This window comes from Antedon bifida, chromosome 2 (genome assembly GCF_963402885.1).
Source record: "Antedon bifida chromosome 2, ecAntBifi1.1, whole genome shotgun sequence".
NCBI classification, from domain to species: Eukaryota; Metazoa; Echinodermata; class Crinoidea; order Comatulida; family Antedonidae; genus Antedon; species Antedon bifida.
Window position 1 is genome coordinate 29,502,675 of NC_136227.1, and position 26,498 is coordinate 29,529,172.

General features: G+C 31.6%; 1 protein-coding gene across 1 annotated transcript; it reads left to right on the forward strand.

The window, feature by feature from the left end:
* Positions 1 to 59: 59 nt before the first annotated feature.
* LOC144835598 (neuronal acetylcholine receptor subunit alpha-3-like) lies at positions 60 to 25,509 on the forward strand. The gene is made up of 11 exons (XM_078690679.1): positions 60 to 81; positions 2,199 to 2,344; positions 5,461 to 5,505; positions 7,995 to 8,104; positions 8,781 to 9,322; positions 9,615 to 9,881; positions 18,577 to 18,728; positions 19,392 to 19,436; positions 23,187 to 23,296; positions 23,578 to 24,119; positions 24,476 to 25,509. Exons 1-11 carry the CDS (start codon positions 60 to 62, stop codon positions 25,090 to 25,092), a joined length of 2,598 nt encoding a protein of 865 aa, XP_078546805.1. The 3' UTR covers positions 25,093 to 25,509.
* The last annotated feature ends 989 nt before the right edge of the window (positions 25,510 to 26,498 follow it).

Genomic DNA, 26,498 nt, shown 5'->3' on the forward strand with positions numbered 1-26,498 from the left:
ACAGCTAATATAGAAGATTCTGGATCTATATATCATAATAATTATATTGGTTTATCTGCATGGCTTTATTAGATGCATTTTGTAATTCTACTCAATTTTACTAACAATTTGAACATTGTATTTTGATTATAATATTAATGTAGGGCTGTTATGATATTTTAATGATAACGAAAACCGTTAATGGCTTTCTTAATCAGTATTTCATTTTCTTATTTGGTACGATTACAATATTAAAGTCAATGTCAATGTCCTTACGTATATAATGTGTCTATGCATAATTCAAATAATTTAATTTATACCTGACCTGATTGAAACATATAACATTCAAGATTTTGAAGATGTAGCCAATGAGATTCTTCAATGCCAGAATAATGTACGTATTTGGAACAATTTGGCAGCCAAAAAAAATAAATAAAAAAATAAAATAAAAAGTCATCAGCCAGCCAGTGTCTCTAGAATGTATTTGTAACAATACGATTTTAACTTTTTTAAGATTGTTAATGTTACTGTTTATACGTTTGAACTTTTTCTCATTTTTTAGTCGTCCGTTTATGCATATGTATATTTTTATTCGGATTTGCTGATAACCGACAGTTCTTTTTTACGAAGACAAATAAAGTTTCTTGTATTGTATTTGTATCATTTCCATGACCATGAAGATCTTAAATAATCGCAATATAGTTGATGACTTTAAAAGGCACATGCTGCTTTTAGACTTTCCCATTAAATCTAATTTTCATTATTGGTAATTCTCCGTACACAAGATTGACATTTTATGGTGAATTTATTAACAATTACCAGAAACGAAAACATAACAGAATGGGTTGACGTTTTCATGTTGTAATTTTTCAGAAATATTCATTCACCATGTTTCCTGGAGATCTTTTCTTTTTAAAGCTAATTAAAACGGTTTTAAATTTTTGTACGAAACCGAAACTAGCAGATTGTGCAGCTCAAGTATACATATGACACGTCATGTGTGCCACAAATATTTAATATCCTTTTACCAATGTTAAGTCGAATCTCCGTTTCGAACCAAGACTATACAACCTCAATATCGCTTATTATTGGTACCAGGTGTAGCCATCTAAATCCATGTCAAAAAATTGAAGACGTTAGTAAAGTAGGTACCTAATTATTTACCCCCTCAGCGTTTACAAATCAATATATTATTAATGACAAAAAGGGAGCAGACTTCATTCAACACATCATTTTAATTTTTTAAGTGTTTATTAAATTGATAGTGTCGCAGATACTGCTCCTTGTTTTGGTTTGTAACTGAAACTTTTCAAGTAGTAAGTATGTTTTATTTTTCAATACAACGTAATTTTCTCTGTTAAACTTATTTTAAAGGTTTAATCTTATGAAAGAAGCATTAGCGAGATATTGAAACTTGTGGCAAGATGAGATTTTACTGTAGTGCAAGCATCATAAGCCTATATACTATTTCAATAACATTATCTTTAGTGTCGTAATTCTATAAATATAAACCTAAGTTAGGCCTATGAATTATGATGTGTACATTGTTAGTTAGTAACTTAGACATACCTATTTTCAGGTACTGTACTTGTCATTAGAATGAATTTATTCCAACTATTGATGCTCGTTATATTGTATTTACTTTATCCAGGTAAATATTTTTCTCTGCAATTACTTTTGTTTTCATTCTTTAGTACATTTATTTTTTTATTCGTTATGTTGCTTCAATAAGCACATATCAATTTCACTATTACTATTGATGGTTATATTGTATTTGTTTTATCCAGGTAAATTTGTTCTTTTCTTTTTGTCCAGACTCAACGTACATTTCAGCTCTACTTACTGTATTGAGCACTTTTTAGACGGTTAGGCCTACATTGAATAGAACACTATAAGTCTGGCCCACTCTCTCTCTCCTCCGTCTTTTTTGTTTGAATCATTAAATTACCTCTTATTACATCGGCACAACCTAACCATCCTATTGACTGTGGTATAAATACACAGACAGTTGTTTATAATTATTATAATGGTAGAAAAAGATATACAACCAATGGAGTAACTGATACTGATGAGGATACTAAGCATGAGATAACCTGTAAAACAGATAAACCGTAAAAGGATAGAAGAAAATAACCTGTTAATATAATGCATGTGATGGCATAATCATCTTTTTAAATTTCCATTTTGTATGAAAACACCTTTTTTGGTTATTGTTTCAGTTGAACTATTAGCTCAAAATACAGAGTCGCAAATAACACGAGACTTACTGAATAACTATATAATATCATCGGCGAGACCAGTCAAAGATGATGCACAAAATGTTACAGTTAAGATCCGTTTAATTGTTTTGCAATTAATTGAACTGGTAAGGACGTTATTTCATCAATAAAACGAAAACAATAAATAAGTAGGCCTAATTGATTTGTTAGTATGGCATACTAATTCGGAGGGATACGAATATGAGTTTGTCATACGATATGATAATTGCAACATTTTCAAATTTTCGATATAGGGTGTTGAATATAATAGTACTGTACATCACAATAATACGATTAATTCTCTCCATAATATCATTATTTAAAAAACCAAAGACTGTCCATAGTTATTATATTAAGAACTCAAATTTACTTTATGTTCCTTTTGTAAGACTTAGCAAAAGCCAATTTTTTATTACAGTTCATGGACCTAAATTATGAATAACTTAAAAGAGAATCTAAAAGAATGTGAAAATGCAAAAATATTCAGACATCAAATTAAGTTTAATTATTTGGAAAATTATCATTCATAAATATATTATTATTATTATTATTATGCCACTTTTACCTAATTTATATACATTTTTATTTTGTATTATGTTTTGTTGGGTCTTTCTGAGACAGGCCTCTAAGTCTGATCCAAATTAATGAAATCATTATTTGTTTATATTGTTTACATTGTTTAAGTTTTCATTAATTGAATAAATGTGAAATGAATTAAGTGCTTTCAATATTTTTAATGTAAAAATGGTTTAACCATATTACATGTACCAATGTTTTATCAACACCCATCATCCAACTCTTTTTTTTTATTTACTACTGGGTTATACTTATGGTTACATCTTCTTTATTTCTACTCTCGTCTCAGGACTGTTTTTCTGGAACCACCCATTATTGTATTTCGTAGACCTCCCAACCTTCCTGATATATTAGTAAGATCCAAATTTAAGAGTGAAATTAACTAACAAGTCTTGCAAAACGTGTTCATTGGTTGACTCTATTGAAAAATTTAAGAGTAACCAAACTGGCCGAATTTTTCGGATAATACAATCAAGTCTAACCAAAAACGTCATTTATCTCATATACTGTAAAATTTGTGGTGAACAGTATGTCAGGGAAACAAAAAAAAACACGCTCCGTATGAGAATGACACAACACAGATCAGCTATCAAAACATTAAAGCTTGATCAACCTGTAGCCGAACATCAATTTAATTCAGCTGGTCACTCGATTGCAAATTTCAGACTTATTGCAATAGACCACGATGGGAATTACAACTGGGAATTACTACTAAAAGCACAACACTGTTTTATTAGGTGATCATTTAGAATAAAATGATCACCTATTGTTATTGTACTTGCATTAAAATATTTTTCTTCTTTCTGTACACTTTTTGTGTAACAAATATCTCAAAAAGTTAAATGTCAATGATTACCAAAATTTCACAATGTCTTCCAAATACTGTAATTTAGTCCTAATAAGCTTTTGAGCGTGATCACTCACCCGTGACGTCATTTATACGCCATTTTGTGAAATCACATTATCAATCATATCTCCATAATTCATTATCACATATTAATAAAATTCACTACACGTAAGGTTCAGGCCAAGCGTAAAAATATTAGCAAATAAAAACGCACGTGCACGTTGGGTCATTCGCGTGAAATCGCGCGTTAAAAATTAAAAAAGCTCAAAATTACGTTTTGATCAATTTAGAGCATGAATTAGGCCATTTGCGTGTTTTAAAAAATTACTGCGCAAAAACACGTTTTTGCGCGTGCATACATAGAAAGCGTAAAAAATACCAATTTTTTGTACAAATTGCATTCTACTCATCTTCCTTAGTACATTCACCAAATTTGAGTCCATTTCGACTTAAAATAATGCTATACGAGCACGTTAAAAATGACAAAATGCGCACATTAATTGTACAAAAGTGCTAAAAATGGTAAAAAATAAGGCCTTTTTTAAATGAATATAACTCTTCAGAATGGAAGGTGACCCCCAATTTTTTTAACTTATTATGGAAGCCAATGAGTTGTAGATATGAATGTATATACACATTAGACGTACAAAATGGTATGATGTCATCATTTGGCCACATGAATTTTTAAAATAGGGTTTTTTCCCCTTTAGTCATAGACCACCATATTCAACAGAGCGTAACTCGCTTATCTGTGATCTATTTTCTTTTAATTTTTAATTGATTCTACCTCAACCAATTATGCTACTCATGAGTTGCCAAAATTTTCATTTTGATGACGTCATCACGTCTTAAAATTTGAATAACGGTGGTTACGTAATTTCACCTACAATGTATATTTGAATACCTTACAGCTCTTCTGAATTAAAGTTGACCTTGATGATTATAACTTATTATGAGAGCTGGTTAAATGTAGATATGAATTTATATAAAAATTAAGCCTATCGAATCTTGTGACGTTATCATATGGCCAGTTGAAGTTAAAAAGCAATTTTTTCATCTCTTTCGTCAAAGTTATACAAATTTTAAAGAGCGCGCACCACGCTTCTACGTGCCAAATTTTCTTCCAATTGTTATATTTTATTGCTCAATTCATTATCTTTCGATATTGTTATCCACAAGTTCATTTGGATAATGTCATCAGTGCCAAAAAATTAGAACATGATGCGTGTCTGTAATTTCACCAATGCTACACTGTATATAGATATACAGTATATACTGTACATTATGTATATGGCATATAATAGGCACAACTCAGCACTATAGCGTATAATAGGGTGGCATACATCAACATTTTCCGATTGTATGTTAACATACGTGCATGTTTACAAAATATTAATGTCAATAAAATTATAAAAATGATCACCTATAATTCGTCAAAGTGACGAATTAAATTCTAGTTTCTTTTATTACTGTCCACTCACGCAGCGCTTGCTTCATATATCTATCTATCTTTGTCCAAGTACCTTTACTTGCACGGATGAAGGGCTAGTGTTGCCCGAAAGCTCTGCTAACTTTTCTGGCTGTTTTACTTTATCGTTTTGATTTAGCTTTTCGCTTTTTTTTTGTATCTCCATTGAGATAAAGCCAATTCTCCTTTCCCTCAATTCTGATAAAAAAAAAACATAAGAGGCGACAACCAGACGCGTACGTGCACATGTGAATACATTCATGAATTCTACACAATGCATTATAATAATGATAATGGTAATAACATTCATTTTTCTCTGCTGTGTTTTGTAGAACGAGAAACGGCAAGATATTACAGTTAGTGCATGGTATAATGCGGTAAGTAGGTAAACCGGGTACCACCAAATAGAAAAAAACAAGCCCAACAGCCATTAAGTCGCGTGCTACAATGCATAGTGATACCGGACCGACAGACAGACAGACAGACAGACCAACCGACCGACATAGTGAACTATTGAGTCGCGTCCACGCGACTAAAAACGTTTAGGTCTAAAGCATGAAAAATGAAGAAAATTGATAAAATCAAACTTTAGTAAGTAATTTTAAAATGTTGCATAAATAAGTCGGTTCTTGTTGTTTTCGTCCTTGCATATTTAACCTGTATTTTCATATATGTGTAAGCCTATGTCGTTTGTTAAATTGAATTCTGTATTTGCATAATCTTTACCGATTGTTGCCGTTTGCATCTTAACTCTGACTTGTTCAATTGAATTTCTATTTTGCATAAACTTTACTGTTGTCTTATTTTTGCATATTTAATGATTTTTTGCCTCGTCTCTCAAGCATGTCCCAAATCGTACTTAGTTTTATATTTTGTTAATGTTTAATGTTCCGTCTAATTGCGCATCCCTCCAGGGGCCCGCGCGATGATATATATTGAAACCTTTCTCACACACGCTGAAAATTCAAATTCTAAAAGAGATCTCGACAAACAATTTTATGCCGATAATATTATCTCTAAATACTACCACTCAGAGGATTTTATAAATGCCACTAAGAATATTGATAGGGACAAATGTGTATCAATGATACACGTTAACCCCATAAGCTTACAACGTAACATTGACTCTATATGTACGTTTCTTAAGTCCACTAACTTTACATTTGATATCATTGCAAGTAGGCTTGACACTAATAATCCAGCTTTTCAAATTCCAAATTATGTTTTTGTCTCAAAAACAGAGAACCTAAGCGTTGCGGCGGTGTTGGCATTTATGTTCATGAACATGTTTCAACATGATTCGACATGATATCAGCACGCCAGAATCTCTTTGTGATTCTATCTTTATCGGAATAGTAACAATCTTCACAAGCTGTATTTATTAGTCTTGATTTTAATTATTTTACTGATTTGTTTAATGATATATTAATTAAATTAAACGATTAAAAGAAATTTGTTTATCTGCTTGGAGACTTTAATATAAATTTAATTCAATACCAATATGATAATTGTGTTAATATTTTTACAAATTCTCTTTTTAGCAACTCATAACTAGTATAACTCGCTCTGCAAAATCTGATTTTCTTAAGCTCTTTACTAAACATCAACATAATATAAAAAACTTGGTCTGCAATTAGAAATGTAGAGTAAACTTCTCCTAAAAAAAGTATCAATGCAAAACGCATTTAAAGTACATGGTACCAGATCCAAAGATTATTGCTAATAGCTTTAATGATTTTATTTTTGACATTGGACCCACACTTGCAAGTAAATTTCCAAAATTTACCCAATCCCGTTCCGCATTCTTTATTTCTAAACCCAGTTGATAGATGAAAATGAAATTCTAAAAATTACTTCATTTGGCAACAACAAAGCTCCTGGTTTAGATGGATTTAATGCTTTTGTAATTAAACATTTTTTATTTTCAAACCCCTCTGGCATATTTTTAATTTTTCGATTTCATGTGGTATTTTTCCAGATAAATTAAAGCGCACAATAGTAACTCCCAAAATTTATATATAGATTATTTAAAATAAACTATATAAAAATTTACGTAAGGGCAACATTATTAAAATAGTTCTCTTTTTTCTTCTTGTTTCTTATTTTTATATTCATTAGAAACAAATAAACCTTATAATACAACAAAATGTAAAAAGAAAGGCAAGCCTGTGACGTGGAAGCCCGTAAATTTATATATAGATTATTAAATTAAAAATTTACGTAAGGGCAAAATTCGGTCAATCGCGCGTTACTTTTCTAAAATGTGTACCTGATGGTATAATAAAGTTGGTTCATACTTTCGGTACTAATTTTAACCACCTGATGTAACCCTGTTTACTAATTACGTTGAGTTAGATAATTTAAATTTAAGTTAAGTAATTTAAACGACTTAATTCATTTGCGTGAGATTGCCAGCAACAGAAATAAGTGGCTTTTGTTATTTTGAATGTTTACATTATTTCATATTTTTTGTTATTGTAAGAGGCATGCATGTAAGAACTTATCATATTTTGTAAATCCACAGTGTGTGGTTTTGTTACATTTTTTGGAAATAAAGTTACCTATGATGAAAGGCTAGTGTTGCTCGAAAGCTCTGCTAACTTTTCTGGCTGTTTTACTTTATCGTTTTGATTTAGCTTTTCGCTTTTGTTTGTATCTCTATTGAGATCCAGTCACTGATACCCACAGCATTGTCATTTTTTTCAGTAATTTGCCTTTGGATTCATATATATATATATATTTATCGAAATGAATTATTTGTTAAATCCAATAATTCTGCCTTATTTAAGTACCTTATTAATTTATATTGTTTAATAGTTTAGGAAAGAAAGAAAATAAATGTTTACGTTGAACTTTTTTGTTCTAGTTTTGGAAAGACGAGTTTATGGTATGGGATCCAGCTGATTACGGAAACATTAGCGAAATTTTCGTGGAACAGTCAGCATTATGGAACCCGGATATAACATTGTATAACAAGTAAGCCCAATGCTAATACACTAAGAATAGAGTAGGAGTGTAATATGAATGTAATTAAATGTAAATCTATCGAATCTCTATTACTTTAGTATAATTTGACTATTAAATTGTTAAGTTTTTAATTTATAATTTTAATTAAATTATTTTTATTTGTTGTTTGGTTTATTATCATCTTAACATGACTTATAAACTGATATAGGCCTACTAGTACAACTATACACTATACTTGCTCTGAATTTCGACTGAATTGTTTCTAAATGTATTGCATATTAGAATATAATAATAATGTATTCTCATAATAATGTTGGACGTGTCTAATGAAGAGAACATAAAATGCAAATTCGGAATCCATCAAAACAAATTGTCACTTTTTGTCACGTTTTATATTGATAATTTCTGGATTATATGAGTAACAAAGTGAAATAAGGATTGGTTGTCTTGCCTCGATCGATTATTGCTTGCCCAGCCATCCTAAACTGATAATTGTTTATGGTAGGCCACTTATACACTCGTTTCGGTTGATATAATTATGGTCTGCAGCAGCACATTTTAAAACAATATTCTAAGACTTTTAATCCCATAGTCTTCTTTCAGCCATAATAGGCATCTGGGCTCATTGAAACATGTTTTGATACTATTTTGAGTATATTATGTCTGTGGTCTTTTTTGTTGTTAGTGTTGACGACGAATTTGAACGAACGAAAAAGTCAATTAATCTCATTGTAAACCATGATGGAATGGTGACTCGAGGTACGCCAGTTATACTAAAAAGCTTCTGCAAAATGCATTTGAGATATTTCCCGTTTGACAAACAGGAATGCGCTTTAGAATTTGGAGGTTGGGTTTATAATAGTGAACGACAGGACCTAATCCCTGTCACTGGGGATGACAGCAAACAAACCGAGTTTAATCCAAACGGTGCGTGGAATCTAACTGACGTCAGTGTTCAGTACACACAAGAGACATATAATTGTTGTCCAGATGTTTATCCCAGAGTAGTTTACACACTGTTTTTGCAGAGGCGTGAGCGATTCTTTGTCGAGATAATTCTTCTACCTTGCTGTCTCTTGTCTATTTTGACAATGTTTGTGTTCTTGCTGCCACCGGAAAGTGGAGAGAAGATGTCGTTTGGTGTCAGTACACTGTTGGCGATTCTTTTATTCCAACAAATGATTACTGAGGCTTTGCCACCATCCTCAGACAGTACACCGATACTCCGTAAGGATATTTGTTGCTATATTTTATTGGCGCCATATAAATATATTAACATTATATAAATGAAATAATTCCAACGGTTTTCAGTAACTTAAACATCTGTTTACTAAAAATATATAAGCATAATTAGTTAGTTACGTATAATTTTAGGAATTATTTACAAGTCAGTCAAATTTTGTTCATTTAAACACATTATTGCATTCCGTTTATGGATATTTGTTCATTTCAATGTAAATGATAAAATACAAGATTTCATAATCAATAAACTATGATTTGTTTTTTCTCACTATTTCAGAGGTATACTTTACAATGCTTACTTGTATGAGTTGTATTAGTATTGTCTGTAGTGCAGTTTTGCTCAACATCTATAATTGTAATCAGTCTGGGGATATTCCAAAATGGTTAGCAAGTGTACTTTTTGGAAAAGTTGGAAAAGCAATTGGCAGAAAAACGAGTACATATGCTGATGAGCGAATTTCCTTAAAGCGAAAGAAATCCGGCGAAGAAGATGAAAACATGGCATGTTTTCATTCGGCTGAGCATGCTAATTGCATGTGTTGTGGTAGGTCTAGTATTAAACAGTTTGATTAACGACCAAGGCATATCAGTAATACAACAATGAGCTCAACGTCTGAAGAATTGAAACTGATATTAAATGAACTGCGGAAGTATTCAAATGAATATAAGAGAGAACTGAATCATTCCAAAAAAGAGAAAGAGAATTGGCGGAATGTTGTCATACTTGTTGACAGGTTACTATTTATCGTTCTGTTTACTATTGTTGTCGTAGTAACCATCACAGTTATAATAATAATTTCTGGAAAATAATTCCTAATGAAAATAATCTAACCACACTTTATATAATTATTACCAACATAAACTAGAAAGCCACTCAGAGAGTGCATACCTCCGCCTACTGTAAAATTCTCCTACATAAGATTTCACCGGAACTATATATTAGTATATTGGTGTGTATTATTGCTGTGTGTGATTTAGGCTAATTTCACTACACGCATGTGTGTGAGTGTAAATGTTATGTAACCAGCCAATAGAACAGCAACGCCAAAAACAAACGGACGACTTTAAAAAGAAATAGGGTTTTTTTATACTCGTATTCAAAAATCTGTACATTTAAATCAACTTATGTTTTAAAGTTACAAATCACAAATTATAACTTACTAAATGTAAATTTGTCGAATAATAATTGCACTTAAATTAACAGCTAATATACAAGATATATATCATAATAATTATATTGGTTTAACTGCATGGCATTACTAGATGCATTTTGCAATTCTACTCAATTTCATTAACAATTTGAACATTGTATTTTTATTATAGTATTAATATAGGGCTATCATAATATTACTGATAACGAAAACTGTTAATGGCTTTCTTAATCAGTAGTTCATTTTCTTATTTAATACGATTACAATTAAATGTCCTGTATATAATGTGCGTCTATGCGTAACTCAAATAATTAAATTTATACCTGACCTGATTGAAACATATAAAATTGTTAATGATTTTGAAGGTGTAGCCAAGAAGATTCTTCAATGTTGGGTCGGGGAGGGTGGGGGGCTCGTCCCACTGTTATTTCATTTGTGGTACATTATGCTCAGATATCTCTGATTTATAGAGGTAATTGGGTTATAATTATTGTACTTAAGTTCAATCCGTACGTATAGTTAAAAATAATAAGTAATATTTTTCTCTGTCTCTCATAACGTAATAGTATTCCTTTACGAGCGCCACCTAGCGAATCAACACGTTTTTTAAATATTTTGTACGAAACCGAAACTAGCAGATGTTCCAGCTCAAGTATACATACCACGTGTGCCACAAATATTTAATATCCTTTTACCAATGTTAAATCGAATCTCCGTATTATACAACCTCAATATCGCTAATTATTGAGAGCAGGTGTAGCCATCTAAATCCATGTCAAAAAATTGAAGACGTTAATAAAGTAGGTACCTATTTATTTACCCCCTCAACGTTTACAAATTAATAATGATAAAAAAGGGAGCAGACTTCATTCATCATTTGAATTTTTTAAGTGTTTATTAAATTGATAGTGTCGCAGATACTGCTCATTGTTTTGCTTTGTAACTGAAAGTAGTAAGTATGTTTACTTGTTTACGTGTCTAGAGACTCTGAAAGTCATTCCCATAATGTAAAGGATTATAGATCAATTTAACGATTCACTAATGTTTAATAGTCAACATGTACTATTATATCAAAGCCCTGAAACAGTACAATGGTTATGGTAATATAATGGTTATTGAAGTTTTACAAACATAGTACAGTCATAATTTTTGACAGCCCCTATTTTTTCCACTGATTTTTGTTGTTTCTATACATGATTTTTCTCCGGTACTGGTTTCAAATAACCAATACAAAATGTTAATTTCTGATTACTCAATATAAGCGATTATATATTAACATAGAACCATATACAGTATCCCCTTGTTTTTTACTTGCCACTGCTTTTTGTTGTAGGCCTATATAAATGATTGATTTTTTTCCACTAAAACCAAAAAAAAAATGTGATTACTCAATACAGGTACGCCTCATATTAGCATTTACAACCATTACCAAACCTGACACATCACTTAATAAATGTTAGGTTATTTTGTAATAATGCTAATGGAAGTCGTCAATGTCTATTGATTGTAATTTTTAGAACGAAAAAAGACAAGAAATCACAGTTAGCGGATGGTTTAGAATGGCATGTATTTATTCATAAAAAAAATACAGGAGCAAGGCAGTCATTTCAGAAATTAAAACAAACTCAACGAGCGTCATACACTATATGTTATTATTGAATTCTATATCGATATAATAAAATATTCAAATTCAATACAAAATTATATTTTTTTAGCAAATGAGATCTCGTTTGATATAACTATATATTAAATTCTCATTGTACAAACAATGAACTGGATTGTATATTGTATAAACCTTACACAATGGTAAATGATTAGTGTCTAGTTTTAAATTGAAATCTATTTTAAAGAGAAAAATACTTTGAGTACAAAAAATAAATGTTGATCTGCCGTGTATATATGACACTATAACTCGCATGTGTTTATTATATATGATTGCTCTATAACTGTCAACTGTATATAGAGGACTTAATTATATTTTTGTTAAGCTTTGGAAAGACGAGTTTATGGTATGGGATCCGAATGATTACAACAATATTACCGAGATTTTCGTGGAACAGTCAGCATTATGGCTCCCGGATGTTACATTGCATAACAAGTAGGCCTACGTATTTAATTATATATATCTGTCTAATTACAATAATATTATTTAGTTCGTTGGGGTTTTTTTAATGAACACATTTGCCAAAAGCAAATGGATACCGAAAATGAAAACACGGCATACTCTAATTCGGATGCTTCTGTTTACTCTGGTAGGTCTATCAGTATCAAACAGTTTGATGAAAGAATAAAGTATATCAGTGACCCGGCAATTAACTCGACGCCAGAAGAATTAAAACTGATATTGAATGAACTGCGGTTGCATTCGAATGAATATGAGAAAGAAGAACTGAATAATTCCAAAAAAGAGAATTGGCGGAATGTTGCCTTTATCGTGTTGTTTATCGTTGTTATAGTATCAGTCACAGTAATATTACTTATAATATCTGGAAAATAATTGAGTCTTTTGCAAACTTAATGAAAACAATCTCATCACACTTTTATATATATTGTATTCGATGTCTTTAGGCACATGTGACTAAGGATTACCAATAGTAAATTAAGTCCAACCCTATTCAGTGGACACCTCTATAAAGGGAACTTTGTTGGGTCCCAAAGTTGTCCTCTTAATAAGGGCTCAACTGTAACATAAAAATTAATATAATTTCAGTAAGCCCTAATACTAGTATTCAATTGAAAATAAAATATATTTCTTTTTCTCTTTCGAAGTGACAAAATAAAAATATTTAAAATATTTAAATATAAATAATAAAGAGGCAAAATTCCAGGAATTATACAATAATTGAAAGTCTCCTTATTCCGAAAAAAGCGCGAAGGCTTTATTAAATTTGCGATATCTGCATGTCTACAAAACACATTTACTTAGTAATCAATAAACGGTAATTTTATAGGAAAAGAACGTGTTTTTCACTATTCGCCATAAAGAATTTCTAGCAATAATGTAAATATCTCCCAAAAACTGATGGTATTTGAAGAGAATAATAATAATATAAGGAGTTTGGTAATTGTTTGGATATACAGAAATACCCGGATTCATTTTCCAATAACAGTTGCCCGTTGCTGTAAATGAGTACCTGGTTGAAAAACACAAGGGAGAAAAGAACTGACCACCTTACTACATTCCGAGAAGAAATATCAACGATTTCCTACGTTCAGAATGAATACGGGACTCACCTTTACCTATTATATTATTCATAAATGTTTTAATTATGTATGATAATAATAATAATAGTTCATTCTTATATAGCGCATATAAGCAAGCTCTCAATGCGCTGAACATTATTACCCCAGTCATTTCCTGATCAAACACCTATGGAAACATACTCCCATATTATATGCAGCTAGTAATCAGCGCAAAGTTGTGTCTTGATCTAATGATAAATCCTACTGTTATAAATAGGCCTAAAAAATACAAAATATTCACTTCCTTAAATTTGTTAGCACCTTAGAGTACTCTACTCGTTGTGAAATTGGTTAGCATAATGATCATACATGTACTAGACGTAACTTTTATATTTCGTTTTATTTAGTGTGAAATTTCGTTAAAAATTTTCCCACATTAGACAGCTACTTCAACAATTCCAAATCTTTAACTCATCTGTAAAAGCTTAGAATCGTGATTTTGTGAGCATGCGTAGATGTTCGTAACACTAAACTTCACAATGTAATTTTTACCAGAATTAAATGGGGAATTAATGGGGTTATAAGTCAAATCAAGTCGAGATTTTATCTTCATCATAGTAGGACAGAACCATATAAAGTAGTAGCATAATGTATTGTGCCCTCTATAGTTTATCGCGTAACAACTGTTTCATATGTATTCACGTATGCACACTTTCATTTAATAATTCAAAATATTTTAAGTGACCAAATTTAAAGAATTCATTTGATCTTACTCTTTCCTGAATTGATATATTAGATAATTATGTTAAAGAAGGAAAAAAGTAATATTGTTTATCCATTCAATAGTTTCTTTAGTGCCCCAAATGTCAGTTCTCGGGTCTTGTCGCCACCAGTAAAACTTTCCTGTCTTTATACTCTTTACACTGCGGTCAACCAGTGGACACCTCTTAAGGAGACGCTCCCTTGAATCCAGAAGGTGTTTTCTTGATAGAGGTTCTAATGTATTACTTTTATGAATGTGTGAGCAAGGAGCATTTTTCGATCGTTTTGGCTTGATTTTTTTTCCTGTTTTAATTGGTCCATAAACGAATATTTTAGATTTATTATTCAGTAATTTGATCTATAGAATAAATGTTATTGAGAAAATATTATGTCATTATATCATTTTTTCTACACTGTCGAAAACTTTTAGTGCAAAACTCATTTTTTGATCTCCAATAAAATAGGAATGACAAATAAAACATGTATCTAAATCCTATAATCGCAAGTAGATAGGGTTTAAGTGAATCTTTCTTTCGGCGTTTTGATTTTAGTCTGTAAACTAGGCGATTCCAGTTCAAATATAAGTATGGCACGCCATGTGTGCCAACACGTTTATCTCTCTTTATTGGAACTAAATCGAATCGCAGTTTATAATGATAATATAATAAACACGATGATAATAATAATAATGATAATAATAATAGAGAGGTGGTATTATTTAAAAAAAAGAATATTAAGAACCATCATAATAATCATAAATTAATAATAATAATAATAATAAAATGATTATGATCATTATTAATAAGCAAACCTATTGAGGGCGTATTGTCAGATATTATCAATACTATTACTCACTGATTGACCTGTTCGATTTTTTTAGTTTTGAAGTAGAATTCGCTGGTGTGCGCACGGTTGATTCAGTAACAACAGGTTGTCACATTTGATTTTTAGGCTATATATTAAAGATAGTTCTACGATATATTTTTGTTTTAGACAGCAGAAGATGAAGACTTATCAGGAGATATTTTTTATTATTGTTTTTATTTATATTACATCACGTAAGTACAATTAAATTTCAGCTACCTCCATATTTGTAACGATAATTTCGCAATATAGTTCTTTGTATTATATATACATATTTCAATTTCAATTTTCATCGAATAATATATGTTTTTATTACTATAAATAATTAAGCAAACATTAAGTATGACATATGTACGATGGTCTATCAGGGAGTTCGCTTCCCGTGATATAGGTAATCCAATATCTTTCTTTATTCATCTCATAAAAAAAACAATATACATAAAAAAATTAGTAATACAAAGTGAAAGAGACCTTCAGGAAACCCACAAGGGGCTTGTGATAGGAGGCCCATAGAAAACTAGTTAACATTAATATAATAAATAAATCAATAGCCATAATACAACATGACCGGATCAACAGGGGACGCACAAAGTTTACTTTGTTTAGAGAATATTTTTAGTGTTATAATACATATTAAAATAATATGTATAAATTATTTTTTATAATATCCACTTTAAGTTAACTTTTGTTTTAGTTAATCTTACTTGAACATAAACAGCAAACATATGATCGATGGTAGGTTGAATCAATATTATGTACTGTATGTTTTTGACCATAATTTGTAACTACTGTAAGGTTATGGTACTATTTATATTGTACATTCATTGAACTCTAAATTACGCTAATACATTATACTTCATTACAAAAACCCAATTCGAATTTTTATGAGATTAACCCGGTTTAATACTTGTACAGTGAATGGAATATCATTAAGAAAATACAAGCAAAGTTTGGTCATTCACCATCATAATTACAAGTAATCAAGTTTTAATTAACGTAACATAATCAATATGTATACCGTAAGATACCGTAATTCATCATAGGAGAACCGATGGCTTAATTCATTTGTGGTGGATTCATATTTCTATAAAAGTACATTATTTAAGGGTTTACGTAACATTTTATAATATAAAAACTTTGTCTAGTTACTTTTTTCATCATTTATTTATAAATATACCAGTTGCGTCGGATTTTCTTTCCATTAAATACACTGCATTGATGTTATTACCTCCGCCAAGGAGGTTATATTTTATACTAATACTTTTGGTGATGATAATTGCCTTCTTGTATTATTTTATTTTTATCAATAATATAAATCTCCAAAAAATGGTTTAAATTAGAAATTCTATTATTACTTCAAATTCATTAGGGTTTTCCATTGTATTTGCAACAATGTAGACCGATACACAAATCAATTTACTCGTGAAATAACTTAATTAGTACATGTGTGAATATATTACTGTGTCTAGCCTGATAAATGTTTCCAGGGAGTAAGATTAGTCTGATTAGATTTAAAATAAATACAGTTATAGATAATGTTTGGTTTGTATATTTTATTTACTTTTTAAAGAGAAATTATAGTATTCAAACTACAATACAACTGTGGACATTTTGGAGCATGGTATATGAAAACAGGTTTTTGTCCAGTAATCTGGTAACCCAACCCAACTTGAGTTAACTTGATAACCAAGTAACTTGGTAACTCAGTAACTTGGTAACCCAGTACAAATTCATTAAGGCCATTAAAATCAGTATTTTTTTTTAGCCGCGTGCAAACACGACTCTACAACTCATTTGTGTCGGTCGGTCGGCCGGTAAACACTAACTCAAATTTGCGGACGCGACTGCAGCCATGTAAATGGCCTGTTTTATTTTAGATTAATTATTGAACAAAACGAACTGAAGAATTTAGAAGTAGTAACAATGACTGGTTCAAACCTGTTGTCTGACATCAATAAATCATAATTCTTTTTTTTATTTTAGCATTTAAAGACAATATTAGTTTCTCCTTATTATCTTACGAAAAAAAACAAAACCATTCAGAAATAACATTGGATATAGATCACAGATTATCATTAGTTATAATCGCTTTGTAAAAAAATAGAATTCCAATGACCGATCTATATAGAAACTGATCATCTTCAATTCAATTTAAACCTATTAAGTTGATTGAAATATATCTGTGTTTAATAAACAACAGAAGTTATCTAAATTCTGGCATATTTTCAGGAGAGATTTAGAGATTTAAATGTTAGCATTATACTCTACAGTTCAATTGGAACTGTGTTATAAAAACAAATTAAATAAGAGCAAGATTGCAATGATATTACAAAAAAAATGTAAATTAACATCGTCGACAAAAACAATCCACTTATAATGTTGTTCGTGTTTTATATTATTACCTGTGACAAGGCACGGCAAATGTCGAGCCACATGAATGGGTTTTACCAGGGAAGAGTGACATTTCATTCGTCCCTAGTTTGACCAATTGAATTGAAAAGAAAGCAATTGGTCCGGCAAACCACCAGTCAACTATGAATTGAAACTTCCTTTCCTTTTTACTTTCCTTTTGCATGTTTCACATTATGTTAGGGTAACATTTACATGTGCGCTATTCCAGCTAATAATAATGTATATATTACTATTAGGCCTAAAAATTCAATGGAAAAATGAAAATAGTAATTTAAAAATACATAACGTTGCAAGGCAACCCTAATGACAATCCTGATTATCCATATAATAAAACATTGGCATTACTACTGTATGTTCACGCATGGTTCATGTAGAAAATAAATACCAATCAACAAAATCAATATAGAAAAAAAATCAAGGTAAACCAAGAAAAAAACATTACACTAGTGCTGCCGACATTAGGAGACACAAAGTCCCTTATTTAGGTTATCAATGCATTACGTTAATGAATATACAAAGCATGTTTTGCTACGACAATTATTTCTTAATTAGTTAATGCTGCATTACTGAAGATAGCAATACTAGTAGTGTGGAATTTGAAAAAGTGGGATTCGGACAAGTAGCAACTTCCGAAAATACTCAAATACAATTCAAAGTCTTCTTATTAATAAAGTGTTATTTTTAACTTGGGTTTGTAAAAGGGTGGGCCAAACATAAATCAAAATGGACGTCATCTAATGATCCACCCAAACAGAGAGATATCATAGCCAGAGAATTTACCTTTGGATTGGCCTAACAAAAATCAACCAAAAGTCCTGTGGAGATAAAATCTCTCTAAAAACTCACAAAGTTAATACTTATTTTCAGAATATTCGTCAAGTAAAAATGTCAACATGGAAGATTTACTATTACAGAGGGTTTTATCAAAAGCAGCAGAGACAAGTGCTAGGCCTGTCCTTAATTCATCCTTACCAGTAATCGTTACGTTCCGTATATTAGTGACGCAGGTTATCCAAATGGTGAGTAATTACAATTAGTCAGTAAAAGGTATTGGCAAATTTAAATTTTTATAAATATATACAGTTTGATTAAACTTATGTGTAATCTCAACGCATATTAAAATTAAACTTTGGCCAAATAATTAAAATTATAAATAATAATTAGGATTGTTGTAATTAGCACTCGCCTTTCTCTTACATCCTCTATCAAAATAGCTTTTGCGTAGTAAAGGCGTGGTTGGTACTAGCAAGGACGATGGGCAACGGAAGTAATTTGACCAATCACACAAGTGACATTTGGATGATCAATCTACTGTGATTGGTCCAATTAGTTGCATTGCTTGTCGGTTGCGTTGTGTTCTATTATAGTAGTAACAAAGCTTGATTACAGTTTTAATCTATTATTACAGTAGTATAACCTCTCAAAATACTAATCTACATTATTTAATTTAATATTAAAAACGTCTTCGCATTATTTTCCGACAATGAAGAAGCAGAATTTTAGATTTAGGATTATATTATCATATCTGAATTTTATTACAGTTTATTAAATTACCGACTGGAAAATCCAGTAGTACGTGTGTCTTTTCTCAATGTATTAATATTAATCACTTCATGCGTTGATTCCACCGACGCATCATTAATATATTACGAATAATCCCTCGGGTTGTTTTTGTCTTATAGGTAGAAAAAAGACAGGAATTAACCATCAGTGGTTGGATGAGAATGGTTAGTATAATGTTTTGCATACATCCGTTATTATAATAATAAATATCGATCCTGGTGTTATTCTTAATGTGGATTATACGCATTAAAATATAAAAATGTAAATAATATAATGTATTTTAGTACTGCTAGCGGATAGGTGAACAATGTTTACCGAATAACAATTGCGGCTCACATGCTATTAAAATAATGCACGGTTTTTTTCGCTGGATTTTTTATAAACTATTATTTATTTATTTATTTATTTTATTTTAACCATATTTAATGAGGGTGATCCATCCAGCATTTGCTGATCATTTGGGACCCTCAGAATAATATTATTAATAATAATAATAATAATAATATTATTTAATAATATTATTGCACATAATAATATTAGTAATTTAGAATGGTTGATGTCTGAACCTCGTGGTTACCAGAGCGATTAAAATGTCTATCGATTTGTTATATAATTGCTGCTCGTCAAATGTTACAATAATATTAAACACAGACTTTCTCATAATTGTCAGAATTACGATAAATCTTACCAGGTCCGTACGATCCGTCTTAAAAGAACAGGGTGATCTTTTTCGTGGAAAATGTGTACCGATATTCTCTGTGTATTTGGGAGGAGAGGCGTTAAAACCGACCCCCCAGCACAACAGTTCCCTACTAGAGCTAGAAGAACGTAAGCCGCGCAACGCCAAGCGAGCTGACCAATGACAAGCGATGGTTCGAATAATCCATTGCTTATGATTGGTCAAATTACTTGCGTTCCGCTTAACGTCTTTATGTTTTGTCCATAGCGGTAACCAAGATTCAGAATGATTCACCTCGATGAATGGATCTTGACTCTTTATAAGAAATTAACTGATTACGTTTCACGATTCTGTTTCTAGGCCAGTACCGCATTATATCCTCCTACTCAGAATTACTCGCACTAGGCCAATGGTTTACGAATCTTCCGTTAATGAATAAAAAGCAAAAACAGGCGCCCGTGACAGTTATGAAGCACCTACTAATGAGCTCAGAGAAATCAATTCATTATAGTAATTCTAGAAACATAGTTAATCGAATTTCTAATATAATGGTATTAAAACGCGTTTTAAGTAGGGATTTGAAACATAGATTTGCGTTTCGAATCTTTCGAGTGGTCTATGACGAAAGTGGATATAATTTAGACTTGTACACGTGATGTGACGACATTCTGTAATCTTTATAATTCGGATCGATCATTAATTGTAGTATCATTCTTAATCCGATAAGTTGTTATCACTAACGCAACATCAACTGGTTTCTATAGCTAACTTTCTAAGTCCCTTGACCAATCACAATGAGCCAAAACATATACATTATATGAACATTTGCAATCATAAAAACAATCTTATTGAATTACATGAAGTATTGTAGTAATATTAATAAACATCCGGCCTACACATTTCTGTCCAATTTTCCGGTTGCTCTAAAGAAGCAGATAAACGCATTTATATACAACCGCTTTTTTCCATGAAAAAGTAATATTAACTTTTATATTTATTGTTATAATCTACCGTATAAAAGAGCGCCAAACCATCTTTTTACTGTATATTCATTTTAACAACATTTCAACAATGTTAGTGATGACCCTTAAAATTGTCTAATTGTAGTATCCATGTAATTCAATTTCGTTACTTATTGTAGTATAGTTGGATGATTGAATAGTTTAATAATTCGTTTAAAATAAGTAATATTACGAATTACGGTATATCAGTGAAATAATACAGTAATGCGTTAATTAGGCCTACTGCATTATATTGTTTCACTGATATAATTCGTAAAAAACTAATGAAATGAAGCATTAACGAATTGTCCGATGTTTCGAAGAACAAATTTATTAAGTTGAGGAAAAATCTATACAATACACAAGCGCTTATTGGCTATCAAATGACGCCGATAAAACAAACCAATCATTATAATTACAAGTGACGCGGTTAGTATTAAGGTCGGGGTGCGTGTTGAATACATGAGGAATAATGGCATGGACACGTCACGCACGTTATCCTTTTAAAACACGTATTTTGCACTGTTAAATTCTTACTGTGTTTGTACTGTATAGTATTCTCGTAAAATCGAAAATAGAAATCAAACTCGATACGTGACTGTTATTACGGTAGCTGTAAATACATGGACGGAAGTATAAATGAAATTTACATTAAAAATTCAACCCACTAAAAATGGTCAGGAAAGGTTACCTACTAATCTGGGTTCCAGACGGAGTTTTGACTTAATATTATTAAAAAGATAAATATTTTGGCACATATGGCGTTACATACGTGTACTACTTGAGCTTATATTTCAGATAAAAATCGAAAGCCTCGAAATAACTACAGACTTGGGGAATGTCTAGTTACCTACATGTGGTACGGTGTTTCAGAGTCGGAATAGTTTCTCTATGTGAAGAATTGTCTACAACAGACCAAATGTCTATTTATACTTTGATTAAGACTGAAATTTGAACTGAGCAGATTTCTATATACACTACTTCTAGATTCTATAGCTTGTCGACTTTTCATTTGTTGTAAAGTAGAGTAATAATTACTTGTAATTAAGCGTTAAGAAGTAGAATAACTAAGCTTAACGACAGTTACGAATTCAAAGAACTTCCGATTCGTTGCGCCCTACATCATCACATGCGTTATTGTATGTTAGAGTTACAACACAGTAGTTCATACTTTTAATGGAAATGCCAATATTAGTTACATTTTCTGTCAACATTGGTGCAGGCTGAATATTGATTTTTCCATCTATTCGCTAATGTGTGCATCATATTACAATAATAATGCAAATAGTACATGTTGCTGCATAATGAATGTTTGCCGATAAACAATTGATTTATTCACTCCATTAAAGAGTTTAAAATTAAACATAACCTGACGATAACTTAATATTAGACGACAATTAATAGGTTATTTTATAATGTTCAAGTCAAATGCTTACAAACCTGAACAATGCACATGAGTTGATTGATTGAAACAGTCGATTCTCCGTCGTAAGGTATTATATAGTCTGGGCTAGACTATTACTATTAGTAAAATGGCACATATGGCGTTTCATACGTATAATACTTGAGCTCAAAAAGTTAGAAAAGTTGGAAACGCCGTCTGGCATGTGACCATGGAGAAAATACTAATTCCTCCATGTGTGGATTTACATAAAAGGTGCAAAAAATACAGACTTGGGGAAAGTCTAAATTATAACATTTCACTAATAAATAATGCATGTATAATCACAATAGAACAAGCTGTACAAATATTAATTGTTTTTTTATTTGATCAAAATGTAATCATTCATTCATCTTACTTTTATTTCGGAAATGGACGTCCATGATAGTTACAAAATAAATTGCATAAAGAAGTTTAAATAAAAAAGACACACACACAAAAGATCATCTCATGATCTCCATTTGTTATGGAGCCTGGATGATTCAAATGATGATATCATAATACATTCTATCATTTCATTTTTGCTAGCTGACATTCTCTGTAACAATGAAAACAGACAGATTTTCTTAAGATATTTCCCAAATGACGGGACATCATTAATAACAAAGAAATGTCACTAGCACTGCAGTGTCTTGGCAATCTTAACAATAATCGAAGAGCATTGTTGTAACATACCCGTAGGGCATTAAGTACACTTTGTGTGTGATTAGACCACAGATAAGAGCAATACATACTCAAGCAATAAGATTTGAACAGCAAGCATTCAATATATTACTATGTTTTACTATTTTAGGAATGGAAAGACGAACTTATTCCGTGGAATGCGTCTGACTATGGCAACATAAGCTCGGTTCACATGCGGCCTGGGACATTATGGGAACCGGACATAACACTTTACAACAAGTAGGCCCTATGTATTAATTATACATTCATAAATCAAACAAATAATGTTCTAACATGTTTTATTGCGTCTTACGTAATCGTACAGATCACATTCTTTTTCTTTATTCCAACCACGTTATTATCAGCATTACTTATCCTGAAGACTTCATCATCATCCTTACAATAATCGACATGAAAAGCGGCTATCATTAACATTCAATCATTCAATTACATTATCATCATGATTTTAAGTAGAGCCAATTGTAACGGAATACTAAGATACTTTTCTTTAATGTTTACAGTGTTGACAAAGATTTTGAGCGACTTAAAGAAGGCCTGTACTTCATGATACAATCGGACGGAACGGTTGTCAAGGCAGCTCCCTCCATCCTCACCAGCTTCTGTCGGATGAATGTAGAATATTTCCCTTTCGACAAGCAGCACTGCACTTTAAAGTTTGCCTCATGGCTGTACACTGGCTGGCAACTAAACCTAGATTTTCCAGGCGGTGCCCATAATGAACAGACAGAATTCGACGAGAATGGAGTCTGGGAGTTGTCGACAGTACTTGGCGAGAGATACGTCGCAAAATATAATTGCTGCCCAGAACCTTACCCAAGCCTGGAATACACGCTGATCTTAAAGCGAAGACCAGAGTTCTTTATGGGTAACATTTTGATTCCATGCGTGCTATTATCGTTCGTTACGATGTTGGTGTTCTATCTGCCTCCAGAATGTGACGAGAAGATTTCGTTTGCTATAACCAATCTTCTAGCGATTATTCTTTTCCAACAACTTATTGCCGAAACATTACCGCCCAGTGCTGACAGTTCTCCGTTACTTAGTAAGTACTAGATATGGTGTGAATAGGCTGAATTTTGCCTATATAGTTAAAATTAAGTCAAATTGAAGCTATAAGTGTCATATTTACCAGAAAAAAAAATTGTTTAGGTCTAATTAATAGGCCTACAATACAAAATGAGTTTTAATTTTTCCAGTTCATTCCCGAATATTGTATATACTACCAAATACTTATCTTACTAATACTAATTACTACAACAGAAATTACCTTCTTACTCAGGCTGCCGAGTCTTTTCCTTTACTGTAGAGTATCATGGACCAGATACATGACCACTACTCCTCAAACAAAAGACTGTTTACACTTTAAGTTTACATAATTCATTTTTTATGTTTTTTTAGGTCGATACTTTACCATACTTATCAGCATGGGGTGCCTCTCTATACTATTTACAGCCTTCATACTAAACGTATATAATAAAAATGGCGGTGTAAGGGCACCCAGCTGGCTACGTATTTTGATGCTTAAAACTGTTGCTCGCATTGTATTTTACACGCCACGTGCGTCTTCTGTCAGAGGAGCCACCTACGCAGCAAGAAGAAACGGTAACGAAAACTACGCATTTGAAAATGGCATGACCACAAAAGTTGACGTTATTCGAACCACTAGTAATAATTTCAACAATAAAACCGACACGTCAGACAATGGTAAGCCGAATGGAAAAAAGTTTCGGGAAACTAATTTTTTAGAAGGAAATGATAGAACGGACAATAATCCGCAATCAAATCGAACCTGTAGAATAGTTAATAAAGAGCTGGAAGATATTTTAGAAGAGTTAAAGAGGATATCAAAGAGAATGACAGAGGACGCAGAGGAGACTTTAATATTGATGGAGTGGAAAGATATCGGTGCCATTCTCGACCGGGTGTTTCTACTGGTGGCACTCTCTGTAGCCATAATTGCAACATTAGACATCATAGTCATTCGTTTAACTATTCAAGGCAAGGAATCCACTTAAGCGTACCTGCACATTCGACTCTACAGAGGTACAAATAATTTTGCGACCACACTTAACGCCCCTGACTTTTGTCAAGCTCTTCTGCAGGCAAAACAATTACGATCACCATGTAGTTCAACGCAGTTCAACTTTTTTGGCTGTGACTAGTGAAGCAGAACAAACATTTTAAAACAAGCACTGCTGCAAAATTGATGCTAAAAACAATTGCGACCACCATGTAGTAACGCAGCTCAACTTTTTTTGGCTGTGACCAGTGAAGCAGAACAAACATTGTGAAACAAGAACCCTGCTTCAAAACTTGTGCTGCAAAACTTATGCTACAAAACAATTACGATCACCATTTTGTAACGCATTTCAACTTTTTTGGGTGTGACCAGTGAGGCAGAACAAACATTGTAAAACAAGCACTGCTGCAAAACTGATGCTACAAAACAATTGCGACCACCATGTAGTAACGCAGCTCAACTTTTTTTGGCTGTGACCAGTGAAAGCAGAACAAACATTGTGAAGCAAGCACCCTGCTTCAAAAATTATGCTACAACAAATAACGATCATCATGTAGTAACGCAGTTCAACTTTTTTGGCTGTGACCAGTGAAAGCAGAACAAACATTGTGAAGCAACCACTGCTGCAAAACTGGTGCCACCCAACAATTAGAACCGCGTGTAAACGCCACCCAACGTTTTTGTTGTGACCAGTGAAGCAGAAAAAGATTTGTGAAACAAGATCCCTTCTTTAAATCTGGTGCTACAAATCAATTGTACAAAGATAGAAGCATTCTCATAATGAAGAAAAGATAATAATTCTAAAAAACGACCAAATATATAAAGATCAACATATAAAAGTACTGATAACACTTAGAATATAAAAAAAATATGTCTATTATTACATTTTTTTAGGTTTAATAATTTATTCTATTTGTTAAAAAATGGTAGCAACAGTGAATAATTATACTTTAAAATAATAACAATAGACAGAATATTTTAATCTTAAAATTACAAGATGCGCCGAAGTATACATTATTATTATTATGAGCTCTGCAAACCAAATCGATAAATATATTCTGGAAGATGATTAATTTATATAATAACTAGAATAATAACAAAAAAAGGAATGTTTTTGGCAATATATTTCGTATAAAGGAATATGATAGGTCTATTATAATTACTATTAATACAAAAGAAAATTATTCATTAACGAAAGTGGATGGAGTACTGGTAGATAATAATTAATAGTTGTTCCAGTCACTATTGGTGACGCTAACGTCATTCACCCGGCATGCATTGGACTATTCATACCAGTAGATAGAGAATAATGCCTTTTCGGCCTTTCATACATAGAATACATTAACAAGATACTGACAGCAGATCAATCTATATCTAGTATGAATAAGATGATATGAGCAT